The sequence below is a fragment of the Neurospora crassa genome, linkage group I, assembly GCF_000182925.2.
Source record: "Neurospora crassa OR74A linkage group I, whole genome shotgun sequence".
In the NCBI taxonomy this organism is placed as follows: domain Eukaryota; kingdom Fungi; phylum Ascomycota; class Sordariomycetes; order Sordariales; family Sordariaceae; genus Neurospora; species Neurospora crassa.
This window is the reverse complement of record NC_026501.1, coordinates 2,360,971-2,382,049: the sequence shown is the minus strand read 5'-3', so window position 1 is coordinate 2,382,049 and position 21,079 is coordinate 2,360,971. Positions and strand designations below refer to the sequence as shown.

The window sequence follows — 21,079 nt, the reverse complement described above, 5'->3', positions numbered from 1 at the left end:
ATTAAGTATCGTAAATTTATATACGTTACTCTAATTAGAATTATAATAAATGAAAACGGATAAATTACATATTGCGACTTTAGGGGTTTCGCTCTAGTTAGAGTTGCGGAGAACGAAAATGGATATATTACGTATTGCGATTTTAGGGGTTTCGCTTTAGTAAGAGTAAATGACTAGAGTTAAGGTGTATCTTAACTCTGACTAGAGTAGAGTTTAATTGCAATAGTTGGGCCCTATAGCGGTTGACGGCCGAAATGCTCAAAATTGGTTTAGACCTGCTACCGTAGAAACGGGTGGGGTGGGGTGGTTTTGGAGGTTAGTGGGTCTGACTGAGACTAGGCTAGGTGAAACCAACAGTCCCTCCGCCCCGCCCTGATCGACGCCCGACAGACGAAAGCGACTCCACCATATCGGAAGGGACTGGCAACGGTCCTCCCTGCGCGCCTGCGTGGCTCTCGTTCCCCAGCTCAATGCCCGGTCCACAGGCGCAACAACGAGCCTTCTGTGTCACGGCATATGTGTCGTCTGTTGGGTTGCACTTTAGCATGCGAACTGAGCGCTGGAGCACCTGGAAGCAACTCGCGTTTCGGGCAATTGACGGCCCGCTGCTACTGTAGGGAAAACACTTGAGAAGGTCCAGCTCACCAGGGCGGTTCCCGACTCTTATCGACCGACCTATGCGGCGTTCTCTCATCTGTTTGCCTTTCACGACAAAAACCCTTTCGGCCACCACTCCACGATCGCACGTTCAGCGCGCCATGACAAGGCCAGACCTCTCACGAGAAGAACTTTGAGCTCGTCACTGCGATATCCTCCCCAAATCTACGTCTCGGGTACAGATGCGATAGTCTCAGTGGAGCTCCTAACCTCAACAACGTCAACATCGCCTCGTACCGTTGAATTCCTTCAAATTTGGAGGATACAGACAGAATTGGGAGCACTCCTCAGTTGCCGTAGGACGGCAGAGACCGAACCTTAGACATGGCGGCCAACACGAACAGATACTCGACCTACACGACCGCGTCGACGGGTTCCGACTCCAGAAATGGCGAAAAGGAGAAGAAGGAGCTCTGGAGCTCCATGTTGGACTCCGTTGCCAGCGCCAAACGTCTCCCCGAAAAGAACATTTTGCTCCTCGGTGGTAGTGTTGACTCCCAGCGCGAGTTCTTCGAATCCCTTTCTAGGAACGAGCTCCGGCGCAACACCGACCGCCAGGGCTCACGCAAACCACCCATCGCAAACAGCTTCGCCCTCGGATACACATATTACGACGTCCTAGATGCCGACCAGGAAGACACCCTAGCGCGCATCTCTCTCTACACCCTTACCGACCCCTCGCCCGCATTTGCCTCCCTTATACAGCCTCTTATCACGCCGCAGTCGATACCGAATACGCTGATAGTTATCCTGCTGGACTGGTCACAGCCTTGGAAATGGATGCGCCAACTGAGAGAGTGGATTTTACTGTTACGAACCGTCTTTCAGAAACTCAACCGCGAATGCTCGGCAACTATGGAAGAGGTCATGACCGTTTGGAGGGAACGAGGTCGAGGTGGAGGGCTCAACTTGGATGGTACCAGTGCTGTCCCGACTACGTCTGCGGATGCTGATGTTTCCCTTCCGGTTGGTCCTGGAGAGTGGGAGGATGCCTTGGGTATGCCACTTTGCGTGGTGTGCCAGAATGTGGGTTATTTGACTGGAAGAAGCTGCGTGGACACAAACGGGAAGCTAACGTAATGATCCAGGCCGAGAAGATGGACCATTTGGAGAAGACTCAAGGCTGGAAAGAAGAGGAGTTTGACGTGGTACTACAGTTCCTCCGAACGATTCTCTTACGGCGTAAGTCATGTCCATCCGGTATCTCTTTACTCAAAGACATGGAACTGACAGATGCTGTTTCACAGACGGCGCATCCCTCATTTACACCACTCCCTCGTTGCCCTCACAACTACCCACTCTAGTGCACTCCAGCCTGGGCATTCATTCTCTGCTCAAGAAGCAACCACTCAAACACAACGTCATCGACAGAGATAAGATTCTCGTGCCCCCGAACTGGGACTCTTGGGGTAAAATCCGTGTGCTCAGGGAAGGATTTGATGTCGAGGCGGTCAGCTCCGGATGGACAGCGGATCTAAGCATACCGTGGCCAAGGCAACCCCAACGCGTCGCCAATGGTGACGATGAACAACAAGGCGAGACAAACGACACCGAGACTGGTGATGAAGAGCATGAACTTGACGAGGATGAGTACGAAGAGCCAACAGAGCCCGATGGATCCTCTGTTGCATTGTACGAGGCTTCTGTACAAGATCCAACCATGGACGCGCTCCATATTGCCGGTTCGAGCAGTCACTCGACCAAGTTGGAAGTGCAGACAACAGAGACACAACAGTTCTTGGAAAAGCAGCTGAAGTTGTTAGATGTATACAAGCAAAAGAACGAGGAGCCAACCGGCCATCTGGCCAGGATAAAGAGCGCCAGGAAAACGACGTCGGACTCGTTGACGGCGGAGGACGACCACCTCAAACAGCAAGCCGAGGCCAAGGTCTTGGAGCATATTGGCCCGGTGCAGTTCAACATGGGAGGCATTCAGGTGGATGCCGACGACATGCTCCAGCGACTTAAGGTAAGGTTTTCGTCTTGTGCTAGCCCACCATGATCTACGATCTTTGTCATTGATTCATGTGCACCTGCTAACATGCTCTCTGCTCAGGAACGCCAAGCCTTCGGCACCTCGCCTGAACCTCTTAGCCCCGAGGACGAGACTGTGGAGGAGACTCCCCAGATGGACACCGAGAACCTGCAAGCATTCTTCACTGGCCTTATGAACAGGAGCCGGCAGTCATGAGCTCCTAACATCATTCCATCCCTAGTAATACCCATCTACTGCCGCTTTCTTCTCAATGACCGGTTTGCTTGTTGCCTCGTGTCCCATGGTTCCTCTTCCCCATCATGCGCGACATAACATTCCAAGGCAACAGTTTTGAAAGGTTGTGAGCATTCTTAGCTCCTGAATAAGGCACATTGATGCTTGAGCGTCGTAAACTTTCATACAAGCCGAGCCCATACCATCGTAAATGATGTTACACTCCAGTCGCTGACGGATCTTGTCCTATGGCTAAAATGATGTAGACACATCCTAAAAATGTACGATACCAATTGACGCACAGAACAATAGTAGAAACATGTATTCAGTCCATATATCTTGTTACAGTATATAAAATCGCAAGTACAGCAGCCGTTTAGTAGCGGGTAGGTCAGACATAGCATCACAGAGGTGCGAACGAGACAACGCTGAGAGTAGCAAACCCTAAAACAACTTGTTCAGCTGGTCACTTGACGACCAGCATCCCAGTGTCCTAGTGTCCCAACGCCCAAGCCTCCAGTCCAAGCCATCCACCACCCTGATTCATTTTGCCGATGGTGAAGCTGCCTGACTGCATACATATATATACCCTATAGTCTTGAATAATCCGTCAACTCGACCATCTTGAATCGCCGCCGTCGCTTTGACTACCTCCAAAACCTCAAAGAGTGATTTCCTTGATATGTGCCTCGAGGCTTCTCGATGAGTTTTAGACAGGTCGAGTGTCGTCGTTCTGTGAGCGAGACGTTCGCAAGTACGCTGAAGACACCTATGACAGTCACCAGCCTCCTCAACCCACCCCCATGTGATTGTGTCTAAATCGGTGTAACCTACCATTAGTGATGATAGCCATCACTTTCTCTCCCACCTCAGAGCCCTTGGGCAAAGGTTCATCAACTCACTCTGATCTCAAGCACGGCGGTTTGTGTGAAAAACTTCGAGCGTATCTACGACCAGCAAACCACCATACAGATCATCAGGTAACTGCTTTTGATCCTGAGAGGATGAAAGTTGGATTTCAAACGATGCCATGGCTGGTGTAGAAATCCTTGACGCTTCGTGGTATTACAATTTTCAAGATCTTCTCATCATCCTGAACACCCATTTTCAATTGCGCATTTCAGCTTCGAAGTGGGCAAAGGCTGCTGCTAATACCAGTCCTATCGCCGGTGGGAATGTTGTCGTGGGGCTCTTCATCCTATGTTGGTAGCTCATTATGTGCTGTGCTTTCGCTTTATATGGTGTGAAGTTGGATGAAATTTCACATAGTCGAGGGCCTGAGACGGCCCGTCAATGACTGAAGGGGAAGACGGGATGTAGTATCCGGCGCGAACAACAACAGCACTCTTCATTATTTTACACATGATTTTGGTCAGCATGAACAAGCTTGGTCAATTGGTTACGCTCTGGATGGGTGATCGTGCGGTATGACTTTGAAGCTATCACGAAACTTTTTGCGCGACCGAAATAACCGTCGCATAGGTGGGATCGGACTGGCGAGTCGCGACCTAGCATAAGAGCAAAAACGATAGGTACCCAGTGATCCACTGTCTCTTTCTCTCTCTTTGTTTCCTTTTTCTTTTTAGTTTTATTTTTCTTTTTATTTTCAATTTTTTTCATTTTTCCAAAGAGATTGGCCAATTCTTCTATTATAGGAGGGTCTTGCCGTCCTGGGAAAGACCCCTCAGGTCGTCACTTCGACATAGTCAAGATGGCGGAGAGTATGGAAAGAATTCGGCCTTGGTGCCGAGAATCCCAGCTAAGTAGGAATTTTGAACATCAGGACAGACCCTGCATCTGAGCCAGATAACGGGACTCCCCATCTAGGCAAGACGCCGTCCGCACTTAACCATTATGGTAGTTACCTTAGCTATGGCATACACACCTAAGACTGAAGATTTGCTGATTGATGCAGAATTGGAGGGTACACTTACAGGCAGCGAGGATAATTAACGCCAAGGTGCTCTGGTTAGTAACAAGTCAAATATATGATAAAAGCCTGGAAATCGATCCGAGTGATAGATTTACCAGCAGCGACCTTCCACGTTGAAGTGAGATGCAAATGGGCTGTTTGTGTTGTGGGGACTACAATAGAATGATCACAGCTTGAAATTGTTATGACGCAAGATGAACTAGGAAAATGAGAGGCATCCATTGAGATTATATCCGGTCTCCCGCAACATCCCTTTTTCTAGAGGTAGCTATGACTTCCCTGCTTTTCTCAAGTTCCATTCTGAATCGTGAAGTGTCCAACGAGCCGCGATCACAAGAAGCCATACTGCTCACCAAATATTCACAACCGACTTACCACATTCAAAAAGATGACGATGCCTGCAAATGGGCTTCCCGTCCGCGTTGGAGCCACGCATGAACGGCGCTTAGGTAGCCGCATACTATGCACATTGCGTACAAACAAATCCGCAGTGACGATCCAGAGGTATAACAGAACCAATCGATATACTTCCAAATAGATTTACCACCGCTACACAATTCCGAGAGGTAGATTGACCACTGCGGAGTGAATTCAATCTTGTTGTCTTGTCGAGAAGTCATTCGTTTCGCTAATGATCAAAGGAGGAGCATTCCTTCGACACCAACGGCTCGTCAACGCTACCAACTGTCCGGAACTAACAACGCCAATTCGCCACTTCCGCGCTTCTACTAACAATGAAAAAAAAAAATTCTACGTTTATGAAAGGCGTTGCGGTCCTAATCTGCGGCGCTTTTAGTGAAGCTTTAAAATAAATGATCCTAACGGACATGTGAATTACAGAGTCAGTTGTATCCTCCCGTCACATCAGATCCACATCCACACCACATCTACACCCAACAGCTCTGAAACCAAGAGAATGAGTCAACGTCGGGTAAAAGAGTGCAGTTGTGGCGGGAACAGCTTTGTCGAATACCAAAGACGTTGCCACATTTCCTCATTCATTTTGCCTTGTCAATATTCAACTTGCAGAGGGGAGAAAAATCAGAATCGAATTCAAGATCTGTATAGTCCAAGAAGTCCTCACCCATCACAGCAACGGTTTCCTGCATCGCCTCAATTCATTGACCCCCTCTCTCCTCAGGGCACATGGCAGTGCGGCCTAAACCCAGCTTGACAGCATTTCTTCTTCAGCTACCACATTATGATCTGTTCAATATTGCTTTAATGCGTTGACGACACAGGTTAACTAGCGTTCTTTGCCTCGCCAACGATCTTCCTCATTTGCATCCTCCATCTATCCATTACCGCGTCAACCGATCTTGCTTGATCTGACTCAACTGATCTTTGGCACGAGTACTAGGAGCCCATATTACTGTAACAACGTTCCCATTTCCACGTTTTCGTCACATCATGATGTATCCCAAATTTCAAAACACCCACCGCTATGTCGTCCTGTACCATATGTACCCCATATGTACCTGTCTCGTGCTACCATTCTTTCCCTCCCAAATGTGCCAGAAAACCCCCCCTTTTATTGCTGATTGATCGAACCTTAGGGAAGATTCAGACCATACATCATATTCATGCAACCCATGACCTGAATAAAGTTCGTCTCTATGCCATCGAACGTCTCATTATGCACGTCTTCTCCCTATTATTTGAGAATGAACCGAATATCCTGAATTAGCGAGAGATCTTCTGTCTATTTAGATGGGCAAGGTAGGTAGGTAGGTAGCGACTTGAACGGATGGTAGGGGTCAGGCATACGAGGGGCTGGGATCTGATCACTCACCCGTCCAAGTTTGCCGCCGACTTCAACAAGTCTGTTGACTATAATCATGGGAGAAAAGAGTTATCATTCATAGTTTACAAGCCTAGTCCAGTTATAGACTCCCCCCCTCTCCCCCGAAAATAGGTATGTGTATACTGTATAGGCAGATGGCGGCCACTTACGAGTCATCTCAATCTCATCCAGCAAAAGCCCAACCTTAATCCACTCATTGGTGGAATACTTCATAGCCCCTTGGGCGAAATAATCCCGGCGAGCCACGCTGAGTTTTTCTGGCAAGACACTCTGAAAGATTCGGAAATGAGCTATGACGTTATCTATTCTCAACGTCATTTCGACGGGGAGCATTGCCGTAAGAATGTCCTTGTTCAATAGGATGTCGACCTTGTTTGTCAACAGGGAAGCCTTGCAGATGTACCTATCCATGGTGGCACTCATCTTGGTGTGCGAGGTGATTTAGAGCAGGCGATTGATGGACGCTGAGGACGGGATGTTTAATCGGTGAACCCGTTGGTTGGGACGAGGCGGTCTTGGTCAATGGTGGTCGTGATGATAGGTGTGTCGATCGTGATGACTGTTGATAATGACTGTTTGAATAAGAGGACTGTTGATATACAGTAACCGGAGCAAACACCAACTGTTGAACATGTCATTGTTGATGGCTTGAAGACCGAACCTAGGGTGACGGGAGCATTTATCACGATTGTCAACATCAGGGGAAAAGTGCTTTCTCATTTTCTGACAGCTATCTGTCTACTTCACATCTGGCGCTTTCTCTTCGAGGAGCTCAGCAAGCGCGAACTCTTAATTTAGAAAACTACAACCGCGGTTAAATGACTTCGGAACTGTGACACAAGGGATTCGCTACTGTCACAGTCCAGTAGTGAAAAATGGGTTCCTTCCTGTCTCAATGTGGATGGGCTTGGTGGAAAAGACCACCTGCACCCGTCTCAAATGTACATGCAACCAAGTCCTCTCGCCCAGCAACCTAGCGTATAATTTCTGGGCGTTCGCTTCTAGCTTCCAAGGAAACCATGCGGAATCTGTAAGCATACAATTTCTGACTGACATGAATATTGCGGTATACTTACAGTTCATGCCTGGTTTCCCTGGAAGCTAAAAACGAACGCCCCGAAATTATACGGTACCATGGTCACTCCATGCATAGACAAATATACCACAAAGACTTGGGGTACAGCTTTTCAACTTCCAGGGAAATCAGGCATAATCAGACATACATATGCCCGATTCTGTGGATTTTATGCCCTCAAAAAAGAGCGGGGGAGACGTGTTGCTATTCTAAGGCTCTGTAAATTTGATTCCTCTGGAGCTCTTCCTTTTCCCAACTGTTTCTTCAAGGGAGCTGGAGGGTAGGGACATTCAGAATTACCATCTTGCGTAGAAATTTTGGTGGGTATAAATGTTGCAATGTGCTTGCAGACCCTGCTTGATTTTCTTGGAAGTTGAAAAGCTATGCCCCGAGTCTTTGCGGTACGCCCTAACTTTTGACAATTCTGGACTAACTGCTCTTCATGCACTATGAAGGGTGTCTTCCATCCGCCCCTAGTTCAGGGTACTTACTGTATATCCCAAATTCCCAAACACCGCTACTCCCATCCCGACAAACTCGAACACTTCATTCCCAACAGCTATTTAATGATTCTATCGTTTTGTCGGCGAAATGGAGGTACATACTTCGCGGAGACAGGCTTCTCGTAGGTGGGGGCAAATTTGAGGTCCACATTGTCGGGCTGCTTGGGTGTGGACTCGCCCCAGGGAAGCCCCAGAGCATTACACATGTTTATACGATGGTTGAGGTGTATAAAGGGTATTTCGACGATGCTTGGAGCGGCCTCACCTCCATCGGCAAAACCTTCGTGCTGTTGATTTCGAGCCGAACCAAATGACGTGTCCAAGTTAGAGAGGATCTTTCCTTCTTGCTGCTTAGGTCGGTAGGTAGGGGTGAGGAAGGGAATAGGTGATGATACAGGGTTTGGGATCACTCGCCTTGGGAACTCTGTTGCGCATGTCCATAATTGTTTGGACTGTCAACTCCACCTTCGCTAGCAACAGCTCCAACTTAGCCAGCTCTCTATCCCATCGACTAATATAGCTTAAACTCTTACGAACATCGCTAAATCCGTGCTCCAAGAATTCAAAGCGTCGGAATGGAGCAATGACCCAGTCCAATTTCAAAAGGGGGGTATATACAAGGGAACCAATGTCGAAAGAAAGACGAACTCATCCTTGCGTATGATGGCGAGCTTCACACTGAGCATGGCGAGCTTTCGACTGATATGCTTCAGTATTGCGTACATCTCGGTGGTAAACAAAGGGGACGTTTGTTGGCAATGCTTGTGATTTGCTGATTCGCTAGGGGTCGTTGAAATGTATTCTTGATAAATGGTGACTCTGACAACTAGGCGTTGTGTATACTAACAATCAAACGATTGTCGAACGAAATGACTTGAGAGTATGTTGATGACGGCGAACAAGACCGAGTTCGATGTTATGGGGAATAATCCTGAGAGAACCCAAAGTCATCAAAAGAAATGTACCTGATTTCTCGGTCAATGACAGCTTTGCATCTACTCCAGCTGGCGCCTTCCTTCAGAGGACCTCAGCAGAGAAGTACGACTACTTTGAGGAATCATGACCGCAGAGGCTTGACTTCCCAAACAGGTACCCAGCCATGATTCACAAAGGAATGGGAATTAGCAGTGTCATTCCAGCCTTAAGAAGCGAGGTCTTTTCTAGTCGGGTTTGTGGTTTGGTTTGACGATATCAGGGGAAAAGACCACCACGCATGGCACCCAGACGTGCTGTGGATGATGCCATCCAGTGTCAGTCACTGAACTCCCGATGCCAAACATCTCCTGTCGCGGGCCGGTGAGATAGGATGTATCAAGGACTCGCGTCTCAGATCAAGAGGGACTTGGCGACATATTTTCTGACGCGTGGCTGTTGGCATATTGTGTGATAAAAACTGGAAAGAGCTGGATATCCCGCGTTGTTCCCCCCACCCCCCAGTGCGCAACTGCTCTGACCTCATTAACTGCCAGTCATGTTGGGGCAAGTGCGTTCCGTAAATCTTCGAGGTGAGCGGACACTTTCATATTCGGAAGATGTTCCCAGTGTACGATGATTTCGAAATCTAAGCCACTGTTGAGTCAGAGGAGAAAGACACAAACACCGAAGTTTGGCATTACAGGGCCTTTTGTCGATAGTGATATCTGGAAATTCAAAGAGATGATGCAGTGATCGAAATTCTTCTTTGGACAATTCGGTGATAAGAAGAAGAAAAAAAAGAAGAAAAAAAAAGAAAAAGGAAGAATTGAAAAAGCGGTTGCGAGATGTCAACAGGGGTGGGATAGGAAGTCAAACTCAAGGTCATGGTAGGTCGCTGTGTTGAACCCTTACTCGATCGATAGTGGTAAACTGGTCGAGGTTCTGTGACAGCACCTAGACTAAGGACTGGCGCACCGTATGACTTGACAACATTAATATGATATCGATGAAGAAGAAGAAGGGGAGGAGGAGGAGGAGGAAGCCAACCTATATTTGGATGGATGGCCACGGTTTATAGCTTGGGGTGACAAGCCCTGAAGGGATGAGAGCCCAGGAATACCAGATGGCAACGCAAGGCTCTAACAGGTGTTGGCAAGTAATGTTATCACAGACTCGGTTTGATCCAAAGGCTTCGACAGTCAAACATCCATTACCGTGACAATCGGATAGATGGTATCAATTCCATTGCGAAATCCGCTCACTATGCAACTATTTCCATAAGGATCAATAATTCTTCCAAAACTTCAAGAAATCTGAGCGCGCAGGGCCGTGACAAAAATTCTCCTCCTTCCTTCGGCAGTAGCCACTCTATTCCACACGTTTACCCGCGCGTATCCGCCCCAAGCAACAGAGCGTTCGCCCCAGCCTTGGGCGTCTTCCAATATTGCCTCAAAGAAGCCGTCTGCTCGACTTTGACACGCGTCTCCCTGACACCCAACCTCAAAGTCACAACGCCGGCCAAGAGACTGACAAACAGCCAGGGATACTGCAGAATCTCTGCCTCGAAGGCATTGATTGTTTCAATAGCCTGACGAATGAAGGGTTTCTCATCGAGGATGGTACCGAGACGGAAAAGATTCGAGGCGGACACGGCGTTGGTTGACGGCTGGGACTTATCCATGCCACTCTTAAGGCGAAGGATGGTGTGACTGAGAGTCGCTTCCTCGGTTGAGTAAAAGCCGCCCGTATATGAATGGCGGAGGGAGGGAGTGCTGCCGACAACCGGTGTATCGTAGAAGAGTTCACTTTGCACATCTAAGAAGATGTCAGTATCTCACCGTTGGGAAATGAAGAGGTTGAGGAACATTCGGTGCGTACCTTGCAGCTCCTTCGCCCAAACAAGCCACTTAACCTCCAGAGTCGCCTCGTACAAGTCAAGCAAGCCCTCAATCAAGAATGCATAATCATCCGCAAACGCCCTTGTGTCGCTCGGCTGGTTGAACCAGAACCTCTTCAGCACCTTTCTGCTCTGTGTACCGTCCTGGACCCACAAGTTCTCCTTGATAAAGGCTGCGGCCTGCTGCGCCGCCTCCAAATATTTCTGGCTCTTTGTCTTATCTAGCTCTCTCACCACCGCAGCTGTTCTCGCGAGCGCCGAGATCACCATTCCGTTAACACCAACCACCACCTTCTCATCTCTCGCAGGCCTGGGTCTCTCCTGTTCTCTGTGTGCCCTCAGCCGTTCCCGTGCCTTTGCAATTATTTTCTTTACATCATTCACAGGGATGCCGAACTGCTTGGACAGCGCCTGGGTATCTTTACCCCAGACGGAGCACAGTACGTTCTGGTTAATGAACTCGTCATGAGGATCCTGGTCGCGGGGGATGTTCCCATCCTCGAGGACGTTCCAGTACGCTGCTGCCACTTCGGCAGACCCAGCGGGTCCGACCACGTCATCAAACTCGCGGCGCGTCCAGAGATAGTAAGCGCCTTCACGCATGTGCCGGTCGCCCTTGCGATAGAAAGAGTCTGCTGCCTCACTTGTAACGAAGCCGCCCCCGGAGAACTGAATCAGCGGGCTTGTGAGGTAATCGGCGAGATCGATCACTACGTCGGCAAATTCGTCCTCCAAAGAAAGCCGGGTCTCGGCGGCAGATGATTGAACGCGACCGAGCCAGGCGTCAAGGTATACGCCCAGAAGAAGTGCGTTCTCTCCGACCATCTTCTCAAAATGCGGCATGCTCCAGTCGCTAGTTACGCTAAATCGCATGAAGCCCGCGCCGACATGGTCCCTCAATCCACCATCGCGAATACGACGCAAGGTGCTCCGTGCCATGGAAGCGGCATTCTCGACTTCCTTGTCACCGACTACGTCTCTCACCTCTCTGGGAAACTGCGCCAGCCGAAGCAAGAACGAAAGCCGGGCCGGGTTGGGGAACTTTGGTGTTCCGAAGCCGCAGTCCACCGGGTCAAACATCTTAAAGATCCTGTCCAAAGCTTCATCAAGCTGGTCCAAGTCCAGGTCAGCGCCCGCCTCTACGTCGGCTGCGGCCACGGGAGCTACCACGGGCACTGGTTCGGCGGGTGTGCCGCTAAATGTGCCCTCCTGCGCGAAGTCCTGCAGCTTATGAAGCATCTCAAACGCCTCACGACGGCATCGCTCCTCCTGCTCCACCCAGAACTTGTGGATCTTCTTTGCTATGGCAAGGAAATCGTTGTAGGATTCTTCACCACCACCGTTGATACTGGAAGCCTCGGGGGTCGCTGCAACGCCACCGACGCCGCTGGCACCCCCACGGGCAGCAGCAAGGCTGTGCTCGGTTCCGGGACCGGGCCAGTAGGTACCGCCAAAGATGGGATAGAGGTCGGGGGTGAGGAAAAGGTTGAGAGGCCAACCGCCGGTCGCGTTCACAGCTTCGCTATAGTTCTGGTAGATGGTGTCGAGGTCGGGACGCTCATCGCGGTCGATAATGACGGGGATGAAGGACGAGTTCAGGAAGGCGGCAACGGCATTGTTGGAGAAAGAATCTTGAGTTGTAAGGCGACAGTCTGGGTAGATGATATGGTGAGCAAAAATCCGCAGTCAGAGCCGCCAGATGAGGTGGCAAAGGAAGGCCAGCGGGAACAAGAGACAAGAACATACGATGGTCGGCTAAGAAGCCAATATGCATAAAGATGGGCTTGTTTTCAGCCTGGGCGCGCTTCAGGGTATCGGCATTAAGCAGCTGCCAGGCAACAGGTGTTTTGGCATGTACGCGCACATAAGGACTTTGACTCTCGGCAGCACGATTCCGAAGCTGTCCAAAAGAGGCCGGCTGCTGTGTGTTGGAGGCGGCAGGAGCCCCGGGAATTTGCGACCCTGCTGCGCCCGGTGCTATCGAAGCATTGGCAGACACGGAACCACTACCGGTCCGAGACGGTAGGCTTTGATGAAGCTGTTGTTGGGAAAGTTGGTGTTGCGGTTGATTCTGTTGTTTCTGTTGTTTCTGCTGCTGATCTTGTTGTTGCTTTTGCTGCTGCTGTTGGAGCTGTGCGGACATCATCTTGGGCGATTGGCTGGCGGCAGAGTCGCTTTCTGGAATTGCTTCGAAGGCGACACTCAAAATGGGTAGCAGCTGGAGGGCAGGATGAGTCCGGAACGAACGTTTCCACTTGCTAGGGAAGAGGTACGTGCGGAAAGTGAAACCGTAGATACTAGTTGGGACAGAAGGTAGGAGTAGCAACAATGACGGTTGGGCTGATGTAAACCACACTGGACTCGAATACTACCGTAACGTAACGGAATCGTGAAAAGAAGGACGGGAGAAGCGTCCAGAGAGCACAGTTGGAACTTGGGGGCACAAGCAGCAAGCGAATCGAGTTGCGGGAAGCCGGGAACTGGCCCAACCTAAGGCGGGACGGGGCAGGTGGGGGTTGCCATGGAGGCGGCGGAGGCTACTTCGCCGTGGGTGGATGGATGCCGCTAGCAACCGGAGTCTTTCACCGGGCAACTTGGTGCACGACACTCCTTCGGATGCTATAACACTCACTGTGGCGGACGCCCGGTATGAGATTTACTCATTAGGAGCGGACCTTCTGCCCCGCCCTCCTTATCTCCCAACTGACCTTATCTGGGGCTTCTTACGCAGTACAGTACCTAGTCGATGGGACTCTCGCTTGGGCCGTGCGCTTTTTGTTTACAATCATCGCAGCTGCCCCTTTTTGGAGCTGCATGGTTGACGCCAAAACCAACGACGAGGCAGGAGTACAATGAAGCAGCACCTGCCAGTGGCTACTAATCGAACAACATTATCATTCCACATCAATTCTCCCGTACCTACCCGAGGACCTCCTCTTCGGATAAATCTAGGTCAATGAGTCACTTCGACTGCAGTTTGGCATGAACAGGCCCAAAAGACAATTACAACAGTCCAGTATCTCGTAGGCAGGCTAGGGAATATTTCAGTAGCGAGACTGGAACATCATCTCTGTTCCATAGCAAAGAGAGCATAAAAGTGGCTGGATAACAGAGCCAGTTAGCGGTAGTAGGTAACTAGCATATAAAGAAAATGAGAACACAGACTTCAATCTATGCAGATCCAAGTCGGTGTTGTCTTGATTGATATGTGTGTGTTCTTGCTGTACATAGTATATTTTGTCATCCAGTTTTTTCGGCGATGACGGAATGTCGTGGGAGCCCGAGACTTGTCGTTGGGACACCCGAAGCTTTAACATTACGAGGGATACAGACTGAACATGAGATATAGGGAGCAACGAGAAAAAAATGAAGAAAGACAACAAAAGAAGCATTATGTGAAATATGCAGAGACCAAAAAAAATTGCAAAAGAAATGGGGCCACCCGGGGATTGAACCCGGGACCTCTCGCAAGAATGCTCAGGATTGAACCCTAAGCGAGAATCATACCACTAGACCAGCGGCCCATTGTAAGCTGTTGAAACAATGCGCCAATGCAAGTACTTATGTAGGAAATAAGCCATGTGATTGATTCTCCCTTATGAGTAGTGGAATGTAATTTCGTACTCAGGTAGCGATTCATACATGTACTGCATGCGGTCCTCAAAATCATTTGCACTTGCGAACGATCATGTCGGACAGAGCGATTATAGGTTTACTAGAATGCTACGTAAAGTAAGCACTACTACAAATTCCAGGATGCATCGTCGGATGTGGTTGGTTGCATACGGTAATAAGCGCACGAATTTATACCCCCCCCCCCCCCCCTTAGACACACAGTAACCCAGCTCTGTCACCTTTTCTGACATCAAGCTGGTGGGTGCCTCAGCTTCAGTGTGAAATTCTTGTGGTACACGCTTGCCAGACTTTGTCCCAATTGCTTTGGGGAGTAACTCATTCGCATAGTGTCGTCGGGCCATATGAATCACAATGGCTCAGCTTCAAGTTCTTGCCGTTGCCAGAATCGTTGAGTGGGATGGAAGGTCGGCAAAGGGTGTTGCGCAGCCCGCCGCAGTGTATGTCAAGGTGGAGGTTATCTGAAGCAACGACTGCGGCTGCTGCTTGTCCCAATTTTAGATGCGGTTACAGAAATTTCAAAGACCACATGCGGCTTGCCTGTATTTTGGGTTGGTAAATGGAAGACAATCTGTGTAACATAACATAGCGTTTGGTTGTATGAGTTGAGTATGTCCGATGTTCAACAATGAGTTATGCTTGACACGCTGCACTTTACAACAACATCCTCGTCACCGTCGCAAATCTGACTGTTGTTATCTCGCCGCCTCGCCGCCTCGCCGCCTTCATCGTCCATTCAAACTTGGCTAACTAGGACTTGGAAGCTACTTCCGCAGGTGTGGACGTTGGTCTTCTAGGAGGTCTCTCCCACAGCAACAAGCAAGAGATAAACGCAATGCCAGAGAAAGCAGTCAGCAATATGTTTTGCTTGTTATATCCTTCTGCATAGATACTCCTGACAGCAATCTGCTCTTCTGATGGGAGGTTTTGGATCGCAGAAAGGGATTCGGATATCTCCGTGACGCGTGAAGGATCCAAAAGACTCGGGAGCCTGCTTTCGACGTGGTTGTTGAGTAGGGTTGAGCTGTGCAGTTAAAGAATTGTGTTTCAGTTAGGACGCCTAGGTTTACATGTCGTGGTGGAATGTAACGAAGTGCGAAGAATGGTGTAAGTAGTGTGGAGCTGGAATGGAAACGTACCAAACTGCGAGGGAAATTGTTCCCCCGAGGACACGGACTTGGGTGAGAGCACCCATCATTACGGCTGTGTGTGATTACACGTTTGAGGTCAGTTACCGCCACGATTAATCAACGGGCAGAGAGCCACCCTGGTGTACGAATGTAAATGGGGGAGACAAGAGAGAACTTACGAAGATCCGTAGAATCCACCACCAAAGGCGCCAATGTCAAGATCGTACTCAGAGTCGAGCCAAAGCCAATGCCCATGATCGCTTCAAAGCCGTACTGGCTCGCGGGAACATGAGCGTCGTCTGCGCCCTTAATGGGCAGGGTCGGAAGCAAGCAGGTCAGGCCTACGCCAATGAGCTGGAAAACCGACCCCACAAGAATGACATAGACCGGCGGAATGTTCCGGCTAGATGTCAGATACCCAGACACGGCGGTCGCTACAGGCGACAAGAGGAGCAGTGGCAGAAGAGCAATTCCGGCTTTTTGGGGAGAATATCCGTAAACGGCTTGCAGACTTTGGGGGATGTTGACGACGATAGCTGTGAAGGGGAAGCCGATGAAGAAAGAGGAACTGTTTGCCAAAAGGCAAGAGAGAGTAAGTGAGTGATCAATCAGTCAGTGTAGAGAAGGAGGTGCCGATGAGTAAAAGCAAAAAGTGGCACAACATACGCGAGCATGGCCGGCATCAACCGACCTTTGAGCAAACGGGGCGAGAAGACCGGCTCCTTGACCCATTTCGACCGTTCCCAGATGAAAAAGAGGGCGCCTGTTACGAAGGAAAGAACAAGTGTCGATATGACGGTTGGGCTGCTCCAGGGATACCTTGTTCCGCCACTCTCGAGCGAAAACACTAAGAGCATAGACGACGCGAGAAGGAGGACTGCGCCAGCGAAGTCGACCCTGCTCAGGTTAGAGGAAGTAACCTTGCTGCGCAGCAAGGCAAGAAGAGGTTGCTGTGGGTTTTGGTTGTTTTTATCGGAACCTGGGAGGAGCCATGCCAGAAGAAAAAATGCTAGACCTCCGGCTGGGCCACTGAAACTCGTGAGATGATTTTCCGTTGGTTAGCGCCGGGCACACGCAAAGACACATTGTTGTCTCGAAACCGAAGGAGATGAGAAGCTCATACTTGAGAAAGAACACCCAGCGCCAGCTGCCGTTTGCGCTCACTACACCACCCAAGAGGGGTCCGAGAATGCTTGCAAGTGCGAAAACGGTTGAGACGATGGCGATGTATCTGCCAAACTCGGCCTTGGGAACCAGAGTCGGCGCTATCACGATGGTCATGCAATATATACCGGAAGCACCCATCCCTTGAAAGGCCCTGAAGATGATACTATTTTATAGTGGTGGCGGCGGTCAGCAAGTCAGCCACTACCTCTAGCTTGGAAAGGGGGCCCGGGCGGTGACAACTTGCAGTTCGACGATATTGGTGGAGGCACCACAAAGACATGAGAAAATGATGAAGATGCCGAGACCAAGGAGGTACATGGTCTTTCGCCCGAAGACATCGCCGAGTTTGGCATATATAACCAGAAAGCCCGTATATGTGATGAGGTAGGCGGTGACAACCCAATCGCGTAGGTTAAAGCCGTTGAGCGTGTTCGTGATGGACACGAGCGAGGTGCTCACGATGGTAGTCTCGAGTGTCGACAGGAAGAGAGCTATCCACATGCCAAAAGTCAAGACGTGTTTTCTCCACCCGGACATGAAGGGGCCCTCGCGCGGCTGCTCGCACCCAGGACTGACACCGTCGAGGTTGTGTTCATGGATAGAAGGTGACGACGTTACTGTTGGTGCTGAGTTCTGCAGCGGTGCTTTCGAATCCAGCCGGTTTGATGGATCGCCTTTGGAGAGCATGGTGAGAAATTGGTAGTGAACAGGTCGAGTGAGTGTATGTAATGTGTACGGTATGAGCTATGAGATTGAACCGTTGGAGAAAACGCCGGCGTCTGATGTCAAAACGACGGAAGGAACTCATTCCAGTCAGGAACATCAGCAGGAAATGCCTCTACCTCCCGTCTACCTAGGCAAACAGCGCCCCAAGACCAGTAGTGCTGTAAGTGGCTTGGGTCCAGACACACAACGATCCAAGGAGAAGATAGCGAATAAGCAGCGTTCTTGCAAGGGATGGACAGCCCGGTACGTACCTTTCCATGATACCCGTACATAGATACCGGAAGGGCGGCCACGACGTAGTAGGGGGTATGAATTCTTAAATTACGACTATTACATATGAGCTTAGCAATGTGTGAGCGAGTGGAACATCAATATACATGTGAGCTACCTACTGAGTATACTTACTTTGATAGGGAGGAGTGTAACTTACCTAGGTAGGCAGTGTGGGTACTTGAACGTGTACATGCCTACTAGTAGGTAGGTAGGTAGAGCATAAAGGTAGGTTACTGGACCCTACATGAAGCCAATGGCGGCTAGAATAAGCCCAGATGGTAACCATATGGTCAGGCACCTCTTTCCCCTTCCTGTTCTTCAATGTCTATCCGACTATCGAGGCCCGGGAAGAATAGCCCCAGAACATTACTTCTCGCCCGAACAACACCTCATCATTAACCGGCACAGCGTCCATAGCTCCGTCGCACTTCGTTTGATCCGCACCCCCCTCGCAGGATTCTGGTGGTGGTCACGGTTGGCGGATCCACTAATTCGGGTAAGTTTAGCGCGTGGCCCAGGAAGCCTCCACTGACCGGCCCGATCCTAGCTCAGCCCTTCAGTGCTCCAGGGCAGTGCATGGTTTAGGTGGGGGGTGTCTACCTCTAGGTACCTCTACATTGGATGCTTCCATGTTTCCGACGTTGCTTCTTCCATTCCCGTCATTCTTCTCCTGTTCTTCCACTGCTTCTGCCCTGGGGAAGTTGGGCCACAAAATGGAAAGAAAGGGTGACACCTATTCGGCACTACGGCATGGCCGATCAGCGCCACTAAAGATCCCCCTGTCAGCTTTTTGTTTCTTTGTTATCGGCGAGTCGCTTCGTCGCCCAGTCCTTAGCTTCTTGCATCTCGGCCCAAACATCCAAACAACTTCCAGCCATGGAAACCTTTTCCCTCCATTCCATGCTGCCTGCTCAATATGATAGCTAACCACGGCGAATAACAGCTCCAATTCTGGAAATCTGCCGCACTCTTGCCGCTCGAGGCCATGTCATCGAGTTCACGACTCTCGAGGGCGTGCCGACCTTGTTGCGGCATACCCTTTTGTCTCAACCGTCCACCTGGTCGGCCGTGCCGTCACACCCAGCGAGGATCGGCAGCTTAACGACAAGTTCAGCAGATGGGACAACCATGAGATGATTGAGTGCGAAAAGTTCTACAACTCTTGGTGGCCCGAGGTCTAGCGCCGTCTGCTCCACGTCGTCGCCCACGTCAGCCGCCCTGACTTCATCTTTTCCGACTATCAGGTCGAAGCTGCTCGCGATGTTGCTCAGCATTGCTGCATCCCGCTCGCCTCCATGTGGCCGTAGATGCCGTGGCTCATGGCCCCCCATTTCTGGATTCCCGGCGAGCCCGGTACCCAAGTTTCGTTGCCTAACCAGCGAGCATGCCTCCATGTGAGATCGCCTCTACGACCAGATCTATCTCGTCCGATATGCGCCCCCCAGAGGGCAGTCTTGGATCATCCGTCCACCACCCTGTGTGTGACCCATGCCGGGCCATCGTCGGCCAACGAGGCCCTGTTCCATGGTGATCCAATGGTCTCTATGCCCTTTTACGGTGATCAAATCCAACATAGTCTTTGCCTGGTGGCCGCTGGCGTTGCCAAGGGTGTCGACAAGGATACATTCACACCCGCCCAACTGGCGTCCACAATTTCTGCCATGATGGTCGATAGCGATGGTGAAATGCACATCATGTTCATCGGAACGGTCCGCTTCGTTGGTGTAACGGCAGGGAGATGAATTAAAAGAACTTAAAGACGACTTCAATTAACCAGGCTTTCTAGTGCTCACCTCTCATTCTTTAGAAGACAGTAGGATTCCCCGCCTTCAAATATCCCTTCAACGGCGTCGTCCCGTTCCACGCCAACTTGACCGCCTGCGCAAACGCCTTCGCCACGAGATCCGCTCCCTCCGGGCTGGTATGCGTATGATCGCTGGGATACAGGCTGTTCGTCTTCGCGTTCCCCAGCTTCAAATACATATTCGCCACAGCCTGATAGTGATCCACGAAGCTGGCTTTCCCCGTTCCCGCAAGATTCTTCGCCGCGAGGCTTGCATACTCCACGAACCTCACGGGGGTTCCATACCCGCCATAACTGCCTCCCTCCCACAGGTTGTTAGGTGTCTGGGAGCTAAAGATGACGGAGGCGCCCTTGGCAATGATCGCCCTTGCGGCGGTTTCGACGTAGTGATTGAACGTGTAAACTTTTTCGCCCGTTTTACCTGAGACACAAACTTCGGAGCCGGTGCCGGGACAGTCGGAGCGGCCGTTGTCGGAGGCCGACCTAGGAGAGCCGCCGTCGTTGTGGCCGAACTCGATGACGACGATGTCGCCAGCGGTGACCAGGTTGGCAAGCTCGGTGAAGCGGCCTTCGTTGGTGTAGGACCGGGCGGAACGGCCGGGGACGGCTTTGTTGACGACGGTGATGCCGTTGAGGAGGGGGGGAAGGTATTCACCCCATCCTGTGTCAGGGGAGAAGAGGTTGTTAGGACGCTGGGTCTTTTGAAAATTGGAAAAGCAGGAAAAAGAATTGGATTAGGTGGCTAACTTACCCATGAGAAGACCCCCGGTCTTGGCCGTAGTGCTGTCACCGGCAAGGTAAACAGTAGGTGTTGCCCGCTTATCGCAGGGATTCACGCTCCGCGCATCAACACTCGCAGCAGCGAGGCTGGCGATCAATGCCGTGGACGAAAATCGCATGGTGGATGGAAGGGTTGAGGGTTGAGCACACACAAAACGCTGGTCACGGTATGGGTGTCAAGCGAGGAGAGCGTCTCGATGGCTGGAGGGTAATCGTATGGTTATTTATACAATTCGAAGGTGAGTTCTGCTGTGAGATCCAGGTGCCAATCGACAATGGTACCGTGCCTCAGGAAAATGCGACTCTTTCACGTGCGAAACGACGGCGTCCTCCCAAGAAAACCTCCTAATGTCGTTTCTGGTCGGTTAAAAAGAAGCCAGGTATGTGCCACGCGCTCGAATAAGGCATCGTCTCCCCTGGAGTGTGGGGAATCGGTTAAACAGGGAGGATGAAACACATACTGGTTCTTAAATGGTGGCATATTGCAATCGATCCGTTCGGAAGAATTATCGGACGCGACAGTAGCATCAAGGGGGAAAGTAGAGGTTACACAAATGCGGAAACACTACGCAA

General features: G+C 50.5%; 6 protein-coding genes and 1 non-coding gene across 7 annotated transcripts; 2 read left to right on the top strand and 5 right to left on the bottom strand.

The window, feature by feature from the left end:
* The first annotated feature begins 406 nt into the window (after positions 1-406).
* NCU09982 (cytoplasmic dynein 1 light intermediate chain) lies at positions 407-3,227 on the top strand. The gene is made up of 4 exons (XM_952872.3): positions 407-1,683; positions 1,746-1,839; positions 1,905-2,626; positions 2,714-3,227. The coding sequence occupies exons 1-4, from the start codon at positions 982-984 to the stop codon at positions 2,846-2,848; spliced, it is 1,653 nt and encodes a 550-aa protein (XP_957965.3). The 5' UTR covers positions 407-981; the 3' UTR covers positions 2,849-3,227.
* Positions 3,228-6,227: 3,000 nt separating this feature from the next.
* Positions 6,228-7,274, bottom strand: NCU09981 (hypothetical protein). The gene is made up of 3 exons (XM_952871.2): positions 6,753-7,274; positions 6,592-6,629; positions 6,228-6,450 (listed from the first exon to the last, which is right to left on the bottom strand). Exons 1-3 carry the CDS (start codon positions 7,024-7,026, stop codon positions 6,352-6,354), a joined length of 411 nt encoding a protein of 136 aa, XP_957964.2. The 5' UTR covers positions 7,027-7,274; the 3' UTR covers positions 6,228-6,351.
* Positions 7,275-10,287: 3,013 nt separating this feature from the next.
* NCU09980 (DUF255 domain-containing protein) lies at positions 10,288-13,461 on the bottom strand. Its single transcript, XM_952870.3, has 3 exons — positions 12,740-13,461; positions 10,975-12,645; positions 10,288-10,911 (listed from the first exon to the last, which is right to left on the bottom strand). Exons 1-3 carry the CDS (start codon positions 13,137-13,139, stop codon positions 10,478-10,480), a joined length of 2,505 nt encoding a protein of 834 aa, XP_957963.3. The 5' UTR covers positions 13,140-13,461; the 3' UTR covers positions 10,288-10,477.
* A 966-nt stretch (positions 13,462-14,427) lies between these two features.
* Positions 14,428-14,517, bottom strand: NCU15021. Its single transcript has one exon. It is a non-coding gene; the product is annotated as a tRNA-Pro (tRNA).
* A 661-nt stretch (positions 14,518-15,178) lies between these two features.
* Positions 15,179-17,868, bottom strand: NCU09978 (hypothetical protein). The gene is made up of 6 exons (XM_953003.3): positions 17,168-17,868; positions 16,880-17,086; positions 16,423-16,785; positions 15,936-16,324; positions 15,766-15,829; positions 15,179-15,650 (listed from the first exon to the last, which is right to left on the bottom strand). Exons 1-6 carry the CDS (start codon positions 17,608-17,610, stop codon positions 15,377-15,379), a joined length of 1,740 nt encoding a protein of 579 aa, XP_958096.3. The 5' UTR covers positions 17,611-17,868; the 3' UTR covers positions 15,179-15,376.
* Positions 17,869-18,175: 307 nt separating this feature from the next.
* Positions 18,176-19,664, top strand: NCU09977 (hypothetical protein; the record flags this gene model as incomplete). The annotated part of the gene is made up of 3 exons (XM_953002.2): positions 18,176-18,418; positions 18,846-19,097; positions 19,230-19,664. 3 exons carry the CDS (start codon positions 18,176-18,178, stop codon positions 19,662-19,664), a joined length of 930 nt encoding a protein of 309 aa, XP_958095.2.
* A 61-nt stretch (positions 19,665-19,725) lies between these two features.
* On the bottom strand, positions 19,726-20,625 carry NCU09976 (rhamnogalacturonan acetylesterase; the record flags this gene model as incomplete). Its single annotated transcript, XM_953001.1, has 2 exons — positions 19,726-20,387; positions 20,478-20,625. The coding sequence occupies 2 exons, from the start codon at positions 20,623-20,625 to the stop codon at positions 19,726-19,728; spliced, it is 810 nt and encodes a 269-aa protein (XP_958094.1).
* Positions 20,626-21,079: the final 454 nt, after the last annotated feature.